The sequence below is a fragment of the Juglans regia genome, chromosome 13, assembly GCF_001411555.2.
Source record: "Juglans regia cultivar Chandler chromosome 13, Walnut 2.0, whole genome shotgun sequence".
NCBI lineage: Eukaryota > Viridiplantae > Streptophyta > Magnoliopsida > Fagales > Juglandaceae > Juglans > Juglans regia.
In genome coordinates this window covers 270,839-287,583 of record NC_049913.1, presented here as the reverse complement: position 1 = coordinate 287,583, position 16,745 = coordinate 270,839, and the positions used below count along the sequence as shown (strand labels likewise).

Here is a 16,745-nt window from a genome sequence, read left to right as displayed (position 1 = left end):
ACAGTAAGTCTCACATTAGTTAAGAATGATTATTGTATTCCATCGGCCTCCTATATAAAGGTTGGCTTAGGAAGCCAAAGGTAATCCATTAACTTGAATTCAAGTTTTTAATAAATTGTATATATTTATATAAATATAAAAAATAATATTTTTTATTATAATTTGGGATGGTGCAGAGGGGGGTGCGGGGCTGGGCCCCACTGGGGTTAGCCCGCCCCCCGCTAGTGGTTTTTCATGCGGGGCAGACGGGGGGATGGGTAGCGAGGGGCAGGCCCCCGCTGCTCACCCCTACTTTTGAATGAGATATGGAAAATGGGTTTTCCAATTCAAGGAGACCAAGAATCTATCGATCTTCGACCAAGAAGGAAGTTCACGATTGCTCGACCAAGCGAAGGAACCACCTGCAAGAGGGATATCTAATAGGCCTTGGTCAAAAATGAAGTTAGAAAAGTCTACCATTGCTGAGTTGAAGTTGGAACCACCCAAATCTTTCACTCGAGAATCGAGTGATATTAAAATCACCCCTAATGCACCAAGGCATATCCCAAATGCTACGTAGCCTAGCCAACTCATCCCATATTAAACTTCTTGCTTGATCTAGATTTAGGACCATAAACTCCTGCGAAGGCCCATTGGAATCTATCCTCAACATTCTTGAATGAGCAAGCCACTTTAAAATCCCCCATAACATCCTTCACCTTTTCTACCAACCATTTATCACACATCACTACAATGCCTCTGATGCTCCATTGGAGGGTAGATAGTGCCAACCCACCTGATTACATGCCCACAAACTCCTAATGATGCTTAGAGAGATCAACTCCAATTATGTTTCTTGTAAATATATAATGTCGCCTCGCCACATTCGTAGTTGATTTCTGATTGTGAGGCGCTTCTCCTTATTTAGCCCCCTCACATTCCAAAAAATGATTTTTGGCTTCATTGTACAACCTCATTTGCCTTTCCCTTCGCTCTTCCATGATCCGAGCTCCTTTTACTTGTCTCATCATTAACTGTCCAGGTAAGCCGTTTGAGCTCCCTAGCTTTTTTCTTAGCTAAGTTGAGCTTGCCATCCAGGCTAGCCTATCTTTGTCTAGCCTCTACAGCTGCAAGTAAGGCAATAAATTGGTTTTCGACACCATTACATACAATCCCCACACAGTGTTGGATCTCCTTAACTTTATGGAGGACCTACTCCAAAGCCTGTGTATCATTCGGATGTATAGAGTTCAATGGGGTAGGTGCATCCTAGGACTCTCCATTACTACCCAAAACAACTACCTTCGCCAGCTCAGAACACAACCCCAACTAGTGCTCCCTCTCTTCTCCATCAGGTTCATACAAAACCATAGCAACCTTGGAAGATTCGGCCCCTGGAGTTACCATTTCATGGTCCCCAACATTAGAGGCCTTGCCGGAGCTAGAGGCCACCTCTAATGGGAGTTTCGAACCACTCTGTGAAGACTCAGGTGAGGCCGCACCTTCAATCCCTACGATTTTGGCAACAAATTCTAACTCCGAAGCAGGTACGACTTCCTCTGTTGTCACCTGTGCCGGCATCACCACAACAACTGCAATGTTGTGTTTCGGCCCACTCTGGGTCAACACAGTTGCGACCGCACCCTCCAACCCCACGATTCCTACCACATTTTGTATCTTCGAAACAGATACAACTTCCTCAAGTGTTGTCGGCACCGTCACCACCTCAACGACCACCAGGTTGTCGTCCACCGGATCCAACCTGTTCTATGAGTTCCCCGGCCAACAACAATCTAGAAGCTGCGTTGACTAAAGGGCTAGGCCCTTTCCTGGACTTAGCCTGCCAGCGTTGAGTTACAGACCTTGAGGCCATATGGGCTGGGCCATTTCCTTTTGCGGCCCGCAAGGTACAAGCCCCTATGCTTCCCTTCACAACCCACAACCCACAACTTCCTCTAAGTCCAGCCTGTATCGTTGGTTTACCCTCTAGATGAAACTATTTACCATCTCCCCCAATTCTAAAATCTCCCTTTTGAGGCTATTTGGGGTTAACTACTCTGTACCACTATCGATGAACAAAGCATCCCCCTCCCTTGTTGCTTAAGTGCTATCGGTTAGCAGTGTGTCTGACCAACTGTCCAACACGCCTCTGCAACATAAATACCATTCCTTTGTGAATTTTCCAGTTTGTCGTCCTTCATCGACTTCCCATCCCTCCTCGATGGTTCCTTCAGTCTACAGTGAATTCCTCTAATGGCAAAACCATCACATGGAGTGAAGACAACCTCCGCGTATGACTTCACAAGGCCCTTTTCCAAGTCTTATTGTTGGATGGTTCCAGCACCTCTCAAGAAATTCTTCCCAAATTTTCCCACGCTTTCATGCACCTAACGAAGCTCCATCGCCATTTTTTTCCCACCATTCCCTTCCACTTCTTTCGGGATTATGATGAGGCTTCTTCTTCCACCCCCTCTATATTCCACTAGAGTCAAGAATCTTCCATAAGCATTTGAACCTCTTTGTGCAATGAAAGCACAGGAGCTTGCAGTGGAGGTTTTGTAAAATTCCTTTTCTCCATTTGAGCAAGCAGGCTCCTCCAACGTCTGCACCAGCCATGTCACAACTGAGGATCCCAAAACCAACTCTTTCACCACCTTTCTACCTCACTCTACAATACGCACCGATTGACTACCTTCAGTGGAAAGCTCAAAAATTTTAGTTTCAATAAAGACCAGTTTCGAGTGACCCATCTTAGACACAACAAACAAAGAAGAAGATGATGGTCATCGAGAACCCTTATGGGAAGATTGTTTCCTCGAAGTTATTACCTATAGCAATTGCAACTAACAATATAGGACATATAAGTAACAATTCAAAACACTTTCTGTAACATACGGGTCTAAATTTAGGGCTTAAAATTAGTATTTTATTTATTTATTAGTATTTTATTGCCTTTATATTTATTTATTTATTTATTTATTTATCATTTTAGATTTTGTGCTAACAGATAGATTAAATTAGTGATTCCTTTCCCTTAAAACTTTGTATATTCTATCCACTTAGGCCCCGTACTAGTTTCGGTTTCCAGAGTGTGTGATCAACTCCAATTCAAACTCTTCAAACTCTCTCAGAAACGGTATCCACGTGAGAATAGGTTCCTAAAGTCTAGGCAATTTCAAATTTCAGCCAATCTCCTAAGTGTTCATGTTGCTTCCTCCCATCGCCTATAAGAAACTCTCAAGCCTCTGTGATGCACACGTTGAAATATCAAGAGAAACAACATTCCCGCATAAACCATATTTCTGCCCAGCCATCACCGACCACCCCGGGACGTCGGAGCCCTACCCACGGCGTCAGAAAACGCCGGCCAACTCAACCCCGTTGAACCCACCCCCTCAGGTAAGCCCCTACCGCCGCGCGCCACCTTCCTCCCTTTCGGTTATTTGAGTTTCAAACCCATCTCTCTCTAAACTCTCACTTTTTTTTTTTCTCTCTCTCTCTCTCTCTCCCTCTCTCGGTGTCGCACCACCATAGGGACCCCCCAGTCATGTCGCCGGTCACTCCTAGCCACCCAGAGCCGCCGTCGCACACTGCTCTCCCTCGGTGAGCATCGCACAGCTCTCTCTCCCGTAAGCCTATTTGCTTGTTTTTATTTCTTGTGCTTCAGTTTCCCAAAAAGCCCTCCATTAATTCTGTAATTCCATGCATGCCCTTTTGACCCGTGAGGGTGTAACCTCCTGAGCCTCTACTTCTTGGGGCCTTAAGTCAGTCAGATAGTGTTTTCTTTAAGTGGGTAATCTTGGGTCGACAGAAACTGGTTTATGATTTTAAAGTGGGCTAGTTATATTTTCAGAAATACATTACCTTTACATGGGCTTTATCTACTTGAATAATTATCAGCATTTAGACACAATTTTTATAAAAGATTTTTAAAGGATTTCAAAGCGTTTGTTGGAGTCTATTAGTAGTTAAATTCCTTATACGTATTTAATTATGTAGAGTATTACGACACGTTTTGCTAGGAAGTTATTAACGTCTAGAATCTCGTTTAGGTAACACGCTACAAGTTCGCTATTTCAGGAAACAGCGCTAAGAGGTAAATAGTATGATCATATAAATAAATGCGTATTGTGAATATTATTATTATGTATGAAAATGTAATGTGCTTATGATTGTTAATTACGCTACACTAAGAGGCAAGTCAAGGTTAGTTACTTTTCGATCTTTGATGAAATATGAGATTATGCTTGAGTGAATGAATTTATTGTTGATTGATTTAATATTACTAAATTCACATGAAAGCCATGAAATGTTGAAGTAGTAGTTCAAAGTCAAGTATGCCATGTAATAGTCAGATTACGCAAGCCATGTTCATGAAATGCTTAGGATATATATGCCATGTTTGTGTAATACTTAAACCATGTATGCCATGTTCAAGTAGTACCTGGATCATGTATGCCTTGGAACGTCATAAAACATTCATAGCATGTTATGTAATATCACGTTATACTATGTCATGTACAAGAATATGTCATGCTAAATCATACAAGAATATGCCATGTACAAGAATATGACATGCTAAATCATACAAGAATATGCCATGCCATATCATGTTACGCTATACCATGTACAAGATTATGCCATATTAGAGATGTTCATGAAGCCTAATCAAATCTCATGCATTAAGAAAGATAAGAAATGTAACGGTACCACGGACTCAAGCGTGGTTAACCACAAGTTTAGTAAAACACGGACTCAAGCGTGTTTCACTCCATGATATTCAAGTTAAATGAAACGCGGACTCAAACGTGTTTCATTTCATGATATGCAAGTTTAGTGAAACACGGACTCAAGCGTGTTTCACTCCATGTTATGCAAGTTAAGTGAAACACGGATTCAAGCGTGTTTCACTCCATGTTATGCAAGTTAAGTGAAACACGGACTCAAGCGTGTTTCACTCCATGTTATGCCAGATAAGTGGAAACACGGACACAAGCGTGTTTCACTTCATGTTAAGACAAGATAACCAAGATATTATGCATTCACAATGACATGTTTTGATTATATATGCTTCCGCTTATGTTAATAACGAAAATGTATGCCATGTAAATCTGTGATGATATATGTATGTAAAGTCTTTCAGAAGATCATGTTACGTATTTGATTGAAATTCTTGAAGCTGTATGTACGTTATGAAGGGTATCCTAGAAATGAAATGTATGTTAGGAAAAGACTATATTTTACGATACGATGTACTACTTACTGAGTATTCAACTCATTATTTTTGTGTGTCTTCTTGTTTTCTTCCATGTCTGATTCTCGCAGATGATGTCTATGATGATGAAGAGCTGGATGGCCATGAATAGATCTAGTACCAAGACTTAGGAATGAATAAGTGATTTTATCACCAGAATTAGATTTCTTTTACGTCATGCATAGGATTAGTTTATGTTTCTTTATATTTCGTTCAGTTTTAACGTTTTGAAGAATTTCAATAAATGAGGTAATTCAGGATATGAATCTCTTTACCGGGCATTATGTTCTAAAGGTTGGTAATATCTCTATCCTACGGGAAGGGGGTGTTACACTTTCATTTCAAACAAAAACGATAACAGATTCTATATCAAAATCAGAAACCTTGATCACGGGGCACAAAGATGGGAGCTTTAACTTCCGGTTATTAGATTTCATAAGCATATATAGAAAATCGGGCTCCAATTGTATCAATGAGTAGTCCTTTTTGAGTATAGGTCATGTGACTTGGGCCTTCCATTGGGGTATTACAAATGAGCAATAACTTCTCCTTCCCAAGCAATGTGAGATCTCATACACCATCTACCCTTATCATTTATCATAATGGGGTATCACACAAAACCAAAAGAAATTTATGCAACTATTTGGCACAAGAAGAACATAAGAATTGACTTGCCTCAATTCATTCATGTCATTCTGTCCTTTTGTAACATTTCCAGTCTGACGCAACAGCTCAATGAATGTATTGAAGACATCCATCTGCATCATTACAATATTAGATAACCAACAACAAGAGAAGTAATAAAATAACCAGGAACTAACTCGTTCATGCTTTACCTTCACATTCTCTTCCCTCTCCTTAAATCTATCAATCAATTTTGGGCAAGCCTACACAAAAGAGAATTAAACATTTAATGAATAGATCTATGCTCAAAACCTTATAAGAACGATCACAATCTTAATCATTCTCATTTATGTTTTTGCCCAAATTTAGAATTTTGAAGATACCTCTTCATATAGCTTTGACAGCAGTTCAGGACGAGATACAATTAATGCTGCTAAGCATTTAGCAGCTGCTCTTCGAACTTTCCAGCTTACATCCTCATCATCTGTATATTCATTTGCACTCTCACTGCAAAATAAATAAAGTGATCAGACTTAACTCAGATATCTAGCCACAAATGTTGAATAGTGGCGAATACAAAAATCATAGCAAAACATACTCATCTTCCTCCTCCTCATGGCTCTCTTCGTTACTATCCTCCTCCATGTTATCAGTAAAATTGGGGTCATAATTTAGATACTCCAGGGAAAGATGAAGAATTTCATCACAATAGGAAGAAATATCCCTAGGGCACCTGAGCAGAAAACTTTCTAGTGCCTGCAGTCAAAATTTAACACATGAGAAGAGATACTGCAGAAAAAATAAACAAGCCCAGACAAGCCACAAGCATTACGCTAACCTAAATGACAAAATGAATAATTCCAAAAATGAATGAACAGAAAGCAACACCAACAGTACCTGCAAGCTATACTCACGAAGCTCCTCATCGTTCTCCGATGCACTTGTGCAGTAATTTATCAGCACTGGAACGGTGTCACCAAGATGGGGTCCAAAACGATATCCAACTGCACGACTAGACCACCATGGTATTGTAACATATTAGCAAAAGAATGTTTATTCTTTAGACCATACTTACATAAACTAACAAGTGAACAGAAAGCATGTTTAACCAAAAAAAGTTTAGTTCCAAGGCAGAAACATATTTTCAGTAAATACTTTTTAGGACAAAAAAGTTTATTAAAAGATAAAAACAGAAAAAGGCAATGACCATTTGACAAGACAGCCGTATGAGTGTGGCCAAACTGATCAGATAAATGTGAGTTAAAACGTTCAGTAAATGGGAAAGGGGAAACAAGACGGAGAAAACACTTGGTCAAAAGAAATATCATAGAATGTAAGAGTAATGTTGAAACAGAAGACAGAGAACTGCACTTACATCGACCTACTTAAGCCACACTCAGTCAAGATTATCAGAGAAATGTTTAAACAAAGTTAACAGGAAAGGGGAAACATAAAAGACTGGCAGAAAACACATTTTATAGCTCACCTCAAAGCACCAATCATTTGAATGTTTGTGCGGGTCATTTCTGACTTTTTGCCCTTACTTCTTAAGTTCTGAACAACTTCAATTGTTGCCTTAGCCAACAAATCATCAGACAAGCTTGAAGCAAGAGATGCTGTTGACAGAATTTGGTAAGTGAACTACAATGTAGCCTTTGGAACACAACGTTTTATCACCTCCCAAGTACAATCAGCTATGTAGGTTTTCTCAAATGGGAATAGACTGGATCATATTAATCATGTGCCATTCTAGGCTAAGCCAACATAATCAAAAGAAGTAATCGTTAAATCCCCTGAAGATTTTCATAGGCTAAGCCAGCATACCTAATCTTTTGCTTTTAAGTAATTGACTATAGAAACAAATACACTTGTATTTCATCTTCAAAGCATGCAAAATATAAAGTAGCAACAGCGGATTTCAAAGAAAGACAAGTCCCAGACCTACTTTCCATGTTAAATTGGGAGAACAAAAAAACTCAAGTTAAAAGCCTATAAAGAAAAAAACCTCAGCATCTCCAATTGTATTTTGTTTGTCCATTGAATCAAAAGCCATGGATAATCTTATTTTTAGATTCCAAACAAAAAAAAAAAACAAATGAAATTGACCAAAAAACCAAAACCAAATGATTCCAACCAGCATGATAGATTAAGGGCTTGTTTGGATTCACAAGTCATCTCAGCTCATCTCAACTCATCTCACTACTATTCAGCAACTTTAACTCACAAATCTCACTACTATTCACAACTCATCTCATTACTATTCACAATCCATCTCAACTCATCTCAGCTCATCTCAAGTCATCTCAAATCATCTTCGAATCCAAACATCTCCTAAGTTTATTTTTTTAACATTTTATAATTGTTCAAATACTAAACTGATTTCTGTGGTTTGACGTAAACTCAAATTACTCCCTATGGTTATAATCAACTTTTTACTCCATGTAGTTTTTTGTTACTCCATGTAGTTTTAGAAACGATCAAATTGGTCATTCCGTTGGAAAGCTATCATTATTGTTAAAAGTGTCGCATACACACCAATGGTGGTTCGTCACGTGCCACCTTTGGGCTTGAGGCGTTGAAGGTGGCCCAAGGTGGGTGAGGGAGAACCTCCCTCACTCCATCCCTACACTACTCATGGGGGAGGGCGGTGGATGGGTGGGACCCTCCCCAATCATGTACCACCTTTGGTTGGGGGCCATACCGGGCCCTAGTAGTTGCTAGATCTGAGCCAATAAGAGATGGCCATCATGAGCCACCTTTGGAGGGCCCAACCAAAGGTGGCTCGAGGTGGGGGAAGGGAGGCTATCCAGAAAGTAGGTTTTTCCTATTTTTTTCATTTTTCAATTTTTTTGTTGTTCATTATGTTGTTTTTTTATAAAATAATATAAATTTTAAAAATAAGTTTTGTTTCATAATTGTAACCTTTTTTATATATATATTTCCATTTTTTTGGTTTTTTCTGTTTTTTATTTTTTTACTTCTGTACTTTTTAATTTGTAATGCTTTTTTTTATTTCTATACATGCGACATGCATGTGGTTTGTCAGATGACATGTGGCGAATCGTCATTGGTGTTGATGTGGTGTTTATAACAATTTACTAATTGATTTGTGACATAAGGACCAACTCTTTCTTAATATCACAGGGAGTAAAAAGTTCAATTAAAAAGCACAAGGAGTAATTTGACTTGAAGAGTAACCACAAGAACCAACTTTGTATTTGATCATTTTAATAAAGAGTAGTGTTATTTGAAGGTCTTTACACCACACCATCCATATGGTATGATTTGATTTCTAAGATTCAAATTTTAAAACTTATCTTCCAAATCAAATTATGCCACATGGACGGTGTGCGGTGTAAAGGCCTTCGAATAGAATTATTCTTATTAAAATACCAAAATACAAAATTCGGCCAAAACAAAACAACTTAAAATTTGAGTAAGGAATTGAAAATGTCAAGAAAGTACCCCTCAAAGTAAAAAACTTAAATAAACACGATTAAAGGCACAAATTTCAATTCTTTTATGATGTGGAACCTCACCAAGGCGAGACCTTTTGGACCCACCCTTGGCAGGTAAATCTTGAATACACAAAACCACCTGCCATAATTGTATATCAAGTAATCCAAGACAACTTCTAACTCATCTCAAGCCCACACTTCAACAAATAGGCTGCCCTCTAGCGGGTAATGGAAAGAGTTTAATAAAGCTTACCAATACAAGACACAGTCTTCTTTCTAACACTGGCTTGATTGGAATTCAATTGAGATAGCAGGGCACCTAAAAGTAGCTCGTGGTCGGCCACCATTATATTACCAAATTTATGAAGGATGTCACATAATATATCAAGACATTCACATTTAATCTCGGTGCTCATTCCCTGAGTAAAAAACAATTAGCAAAAAAAGTGTAGTTAAAACATAAAAGAAAATGATAAAGACATAATTTAAGATTTAAGAATATAATGTAAAGTCACATTACATAAGAGTCTTTTGAAAAATGTAAGCCATATTTATAGCTGTAAACTCAAGTAACTACATACGAAAAAGTCATATTTATAGCTAGGAGAAGTAAAACAGTTATGAACATTGAAATTACATAGTGGTGTCCTAATTAAATATTTATTTTATTTATACCCAATAATAACTTAGCATGAAAATTCCATTCCCATTTCCCCCCCACCTTCTCAAGGAGTTAAGTTTGGCTATCCAAAATGTTGCGCATACACAAAGGTACATTACACCACACAAAACATAGGCATGCCATGAGTAAAACATAAGCTCAATAATACACATAATGAGAAGTATAACACTGTAGAATCCTATTAACTTTATTCAATCTGTTAAGAGAAAAAAAATGAAGGAAGGAACTAGCCTTGCTTGCCATGGGAATATGTCTCTAGGAATTGAAAAAATTAATTTTATGCCATTGTTGATCACGTTTATAGAAATCCCTTTGACCCAACAAAACCAGAACCTATTTGCAAACCTTTGCCTACCTTATGCATATTTATTGAGAAAAATGAAACCAAATCCAATCATTAAGAGCTTCTTTATTTTCGTGTTTTGAGTTGCATTCCTTTTTTCTTTACATTTTTTTAGTATTTTCATAATCTTCAATATGATATCCAAAATTCAAACTGCTTCATACACCCAGTAAAGGGGTATTCACCAAAAAAGAACACTTTCTCATCCTAATTTCAAAAGCTTCAGTGTGATAAAGAAGTGGCATTCAAATTCTAGGAACTCACTGGACCCGTAATTCCTTTTATCAATTGTGGTGTGACAACAACAAGAATAGATTGTGCAAGAGATTGTGTTGCAACTTCAGCTACTATTGTCTTCACAGCAATGCTAGCAATGTCACGATGCTGATCCTTTGCATTGAGCAGTTTATCACAGAGCTTATTAGCCATCTCCACTATGCGTGCCTCACTGACCTTCTTGACCAACAGAGCAAGACTGCAATACGAGGATATATGTCAATTAAATAAAAGTGAAAGTGTGCAACAAAGTGCTGATATTAAAGCATCTCTTTATGAATGGTCCATTTTTTTTTTTTTTTGAGGTTTTCATATGCATTTATTCCTTTATTTTTATTTTTTTATAGGTACAAAATTTTGTTGATCACAAAGAAGGCGTGGCCCAAGTACACAGAATATACAAAGAAAACGCATAATAGCAACTAGGAACTAGACACTGATAAAAGCAAATCATGAAAACTAGTCCCATTACAATCAATAACAGAAAACAGTACATAAAAAAATTATTTTTAAAAGCACCAAACAAAAAAGGGTAAATTCCGAAGAACATAGAAAAAGAAATAACAGTGTCCATCCTGCATTTGCACTCAGAGACCCATGCACCACAAGAATTTTATGGAGGATGAATCATTATGACCTGTAACTCTACAGATTCTAATATCAACTGTTGCATACTGAAAATGCTCAAGGGGCTATGAACATCTTCAAATGAGCACGTGCCTAAACAATCAGTAACTAACGATAGTACTCGTGCAGTCTAAAGGACATCAAATTCAACAAAAAAAAAATATTTATCATACAAAGAAATATTGATGAACATCATAAACAAGTCACTTTGGCAGACAGTTAAGAGCATTGTGCAGTCAAAACTTGACTCTTCTTCGGTTTAACCAGAGAAAACAGAAAACCACATGTTAAGAAACCAATCATTAGCCTTTCCCTTGACTAAACAAGTGAAGAACATGGAAGTCAAATGATAGATTCAATCGTGAAAGCACAACTGTAATGAAGCAAACATATCATAGCCAACCAATAAAAGCAACAAGATCTCTATGCATGCTATAACACACCATTTCACAGCCAGTCCCGAAACATCACCGGCCACATCATCAAGCTGTTGTATGATTATATTTGACAACTTTATCTCCAGATCAGAATCCGGTTTAAAACTATCTTTGTTTAACTCATTTAGCAAATCAGATGTTGCCATATATCTGTAATCTTTATCTTTGCCTGTCATCTGCAAACAAAATCATACAACTCAAAGCATCAAAAGCTGAAACACTTGGGATACACATGCTTGCCCATACTCAAGAAATGATCTCAATCGATTCATTAAGACAAAGATATGCATGCGTGCGTGCATAAATAAATCATTTTTATTTTTTATCAGTAAATAATAATTTTATTAAAAATAGGCGACGTGCATAAACAAATAAATAAAAGCACATACCAAGAGGAGCCCAAAAACATTATACCTTTTCTAGTATCCCGGTCATTACTAAATTTGCCGCCATCTCTGTGTGGCAATATTAACGAGTTGTGCGTACCCAACTCAAATATCAATACTCTGATAAAAAGACACGAAATAATAAATCAGCAATTACAAATTTACATTTGCACAAGTGAAATAAAACTTTTTTTTACAATTAAAAGCAAAGAGACAAGTGAAATCAAGCCCAAAAAGATAAACAAAATATCTTAACTAAAATATACTGAGAAATGCTAAACTATACAAAAAAAAAAAAATTGCATTAAACTCTATGACCATTGGAAAAGAAGTGAAACATTGAAATTCAAAAACAGCTAATGTCTCCTTAAGCAAGGCAAGCAATCACAAAGTTCATAAGAACACAACTACAAATATAAGTATTACATACACTAACGATTGTTAAATACAAGCACATAAAGAAAATTGCAAGCCCGCGATAGTCTAGTGTTATTTTCTCTTTTTGAAATTTGTACCTTTATTTAAATAAAGGTAGAATTGTCAAAAAGAGGAACTAATAATAAATAATTCAATTTATAAGCCGGTGTGGATAACATACCTAGTAAAGTGCTTACGTGACATAATTTGATTTAGAAAAGAATTTTTTTTATAAATAATGAGAAATGTTATTGACAAGTAAATAGGCATAACCCAAGTACACAGGAAGTATACAAGAAAAAACACGTAAATACAAACTAGGAACTAAAATAGGCTAAAGGCAAATCATGAAGATTATCTTCATTCAATGCAAGAACCTTAGCCCAAATACACAAAGTACTAAAAACAAACTCTCTAAGTTCTCCCATCGAGCATTCTCTATCTTCAAAGCATTGTCCATTTCTTTCCAACCATAAGCACCATATCAAACATGAAAGGATCATCTTCCGTATGGCAGCAATGCGATGACTCTCCTTAAAACCTTGCCAACATGCTAAAAGATCCACCACTTGCTTAGGCATCACCTATGCAATAGCCATCCTAGAAAAAATCTCATCCCACGAAGTCTTAGCCACCTCACAATGAGGAAGTAAATGTTCAACAGATTTGCCATCTTTCTTACTCATGAAGCACCAATCCACGACAAATAATCTACGTTTTCTCAAATTATCCGTGGTTAAAATTTTTCCAAGGAACGGCAACCAACAGAAAAATGCAACATTACTAGGCAACTTAGATTAGGGCTGTACAAAAAACCAAGAAACCGACCTAAACCGACTAAAACCGGCTGCCGGAGCTCAGAACTGGCCGAAACCAGTGGAGAACCGGTCGGCGTGCGGCAGCAAATAGAGAAAACTGATATCGACTGATTCGGCGTCGGTTTGAACCAGGTTCAAGCCGCTGAACCGGCCAACTAAAGAAACTATTTTTCTTCTATATTTTGTACTCAAAACAACGTCGTTCTACTTAAGTTTAAGTGGAACAACGTCGTTTTAAACCTGTAGTTGTATTTTAAACACAACTAAAACAACGCCGTTTGGTATTGTTTAATTCATAACATATTAAAAAAAATTGAAGTAGAACGACGCCGTTTGGTGGCGTCATTTCGAAATAACTTCGTTTTCTTCCTAGCGTCTTCTTCCTCACATCGTCTTCCCAGTTCTCATCCTTTCTCTCTCTCTACTCTCTCAGATGAAGCACGGTCTGAGAACCGACCGTGAACCGCCAGAGAAATGAAGCAATGGTTTCAGCCGGTGTTTCTCCTCCCCGTCGACTGGTTTTGGCCGATTTTCTCCCCCAAAAATTAAGCATCGGTCGGCATCAGTTTTGCCCAAAAACCGAACCAAAGGAGTCGGTTTTCACCCCTAGCTTAGATCTCCAAATGCACTTCCAAGGGAAATTATTGGCACAATGACAAGTTAGCGCCTTACAAAAGGAGCTGACGAAAAATCTGCAATTTCCTGCATGAATCCACCACAAACTATCCTCCCTTTCCTAAATAATCTTTCATATCATAATCTTCTCAAAAAATTCGAATCTCACAAATCAAATTTTACCACTCAAATTTTACTATCTGGCACACCCACTCGCGCTCGCGCACGCAGAGAAACGTTGGTTACATATCATCCAGAGCAATGTGAGTGAAAAATAGATTAGGAATAGCACCGGAAGACTTTAAACCCCAGCCCAAGTTGCCCATCCATGTGGCAGTAATGTACTTCGATTGAACACCCACGAAAAGATTCACAAACAGCAACGGTAGACGAACCCTAGAGAGCCTTCACATTTCATATTATTTGGTTGTGAAAAAAAAAAGAAAATATCAGGCCGGAGGACAGAATCGGAAACCCTAAAAATTCAACCATAAAAATAAAAAGTAAATGCAAAGAGAGAGAACCTAATCGAAGCGGAGGATCCGAAACGCATTGAAGAAATAAAGCTAAAGAAAGAAATGGCGACGTACCTTGCGAGTGAAGAAAGATACTAGCGATCGCTGCCCGTCCGCGTCTCTGTTGCAGGCTTTTCGATTATGCTCTTTCTTTTAACTTGGCACCAAGAATTATGTTCTTTTCGCTTCGGCTTCCGGTGGCATCAGTGTGAGGATTTGGTTCAAAATGAATGGAGCAAGTATGGGAAAAAGCTAAAACCCTATTCTCGTGGTCCGTTTTAAGTTTTAACTTTTAGGGCCCAAAAGTGACCTCCGGACCGCACCTTTCATCAGCTTTTTAATGGGCTGAGCTGCAACTTACATATAGAAATAATTTCATCTCATATTATCGTTACAATTTTTTTAAATTTTCATATAAAATATAATAAAAATAAATTTTAAAATAATAATAATATTAAAAAATAATATTTTATTCAATTTTTATATTAAATCATCTCATCTCATCTCACTATTCAAACGTGACCTTAATGGATAGAGAAAAACTTTCAACTGATCGTCTATTTTTCTCCAAATAACAACCCTCAAATAAAAAAATATATCACATATGCGTTCCATTTTATCTCTGCTACGACTGCACCACAAACTAGCCAAACAAAAAATACACCCCACTGGAACCGAACGAAGAATAAAAATAAGAAAAAATTGGAGCATTTAGATGCAATCTAATAAAACGACAACCTCATTTTCTTTAGTCCCAAATCCAATCATTAGATAAGTGCGAAGATTAGATCTGGATCTGCGTAGATTTAGTTACAAGTTTATGGTGCTCATACAAAGATTGGATTTGAATTTGTGAATATTTAGTTATAAGTGTAAAGATTTAGGGCTTGTTTGGATTCACAAGTCATCTCAGCTCATCTCAACTCATCTCAACTCATCTCACTACTATTCATTACTATTCAGCAACTTTAACTCACAAATCTCACTACTATTCACAACTCATCTCATTACTATTCACAATCCATCTCAACTCATCTCAGATCATCTCAAGTCATCTCAAGTCATCTTCGAATCCAAACATCTCCTTAGATCTGGATGCTCCTGCTTTATCTGCATTTTCTTTTTCATTATCCAATCGACCTCTTGCTTATTTCTTAAACAATTGGATTTGGATTTGCGAAGATTTAGTTAAAAGAAAGCATCACGATGAAAATTTTGGAGGACCAGAACAGTGGAAAAAAAGTAGGGGGACGAAAAGAAGGAAAATGAGACAGATAAAGAAAGTGGGGCTGAATGAGGAAAATTTTAGAAAGTTGGGCTATTTAATTCATTTTCATATGCTGTCTAGGAAAAAAAATCATATTTACATTTGTGTAACACTTTCAAAATCAATAGGATGAAAATATAGAAATTTACTCTCTTCGAGGGGAGCACTTCCAGAAAAGGAGAAAATGGTAGAGAGACAAAGAGGAAATAGAGTTCTATTACTTAATTGATGCCTTCTCATTCGTCCTTTTATAATATAAAGTATTTTGTCCTAAAACCAGAACGGGCAATGGGCTGACCAACTATTGGACTCAACTGAAATAAAGATGGACTACAAATAACATGAACTTAACCAACTTACTTAGGCCAGGGACGTGGCCCACAAATGACCCACACTACAACCCAACGAAATAAACAACTACACTTCAGACAACCCACCCAGCCCAATCCACTGTGCAAGTACATTGACTCAGACTGCACTTTAGACACTTCAACACACTTAAACACCTAACTCAACACCCATGTGCACTAGGGTTTTTTCTTGTCTTCAAGTCCCTTCGCAAGCCTTCTCTCTCAAGTCGTTTCTTCCACTTGTTCTTAAGGCTTCCGATGGTTGTGTAACAAATCCTCCCCCATTAAAACACATTGCCCACAATGTGTGGGAAGTTGTTCTTCAATTGTGAATAGATTTCCCATGTTGCATCATTGGGGCCTTGTCCATACCAGCGTACAATAAGCTCAACACGTGCCTTGTTTCCCACTTTAACCATTCGGCGATTCAAAGTTTCTTTTGGTTCGAGGTTTATCACACCTTGGTTGTCGACGGGGCTTAGAGTTGGGATGGTAGATACATTGGCATCGGGTTTTCGCTTGAGTTGAGATGTGTGGAAGGTGGGGTGGATCCACGAAAAAGGTGGTAGATCCTGCTTATAGGCAGCGTTGCCAACCTTCTGAGTTACTTGGAAGGGGCCAAAGAACCGAAGGGCTAGTTTGAGGTTCTATCGCTATGCCACAAACGTCTGGTAGTATGGCTATCGTCGCAGGTACA

The 16,745-nt window shown here is 37.8% G+C and overlaps 1 protein-coding gene across 1 annotated transcript in view; it reads right to left on the bottom strand.

Moving 5' to 3' along the window:
- Nucleotides 1-14,668, bottom strand: part of LOC108988886 (cullin-associated NEDD8-dissociated protein 1) — a 31,113-nt gene extending 16,445 nt beyond the window's left edge. The window contains exons 1-11 of the mRNA XM_018962269.2: nucleotides 14,507-14,668; nucleotides 12,095-12,186; nucleotides 11,687-11,856; nucleotides 10,605-10,815; nucleotides 9,569-9,734; nucleotides 7,344-7,473; nucleotides 6,755-6,869; nucleotides 6,456-6,613; nucleotides 6,241-6,364; nucleotides 6,070-6,120; nucleotides 5,909-5,991 (exon numbers count right to left, since the gene is read on the bottom strand). Coding sequence (XP_018817814.1) covers nucleotides 5,909-5,991; nucleotides 6,070-6,120; nucleotides 6,241-6,364; nucleotides 6,456-6,613; nucleotides 6,755-6,869; nucleotides 7,344-7,473; nucleotides 9,569-9,734; nucleotides 10,605-10,815; nucleotides 11,687-11,856; nucleotides 12,095-12,133 — 1,247 coding nt within the window. The 5' untranslated portion in view covers nucleotides 12,134-12,186; nucleotides 14,507-14,668. The remainder of the gene's footprint in view (nucleotides 1-5,908; nucleotides 5,992-6,069; nucleotides 6,121-6,240; nucleotides 6,365-6,455; nucleotides 6,614-6,754; nucleotides 6,870-7,343; nucleotides 7,474-9,568; nucleotides 9,735-10,604; nucleotides 10,816-11,686; nucleotides 11,857-12,094; nucleotides 12,187-14,506) is intronic.
- Between the last annotated feature and the right edge of the window lie 2,077 nt (nucleotides 14,669-16,745).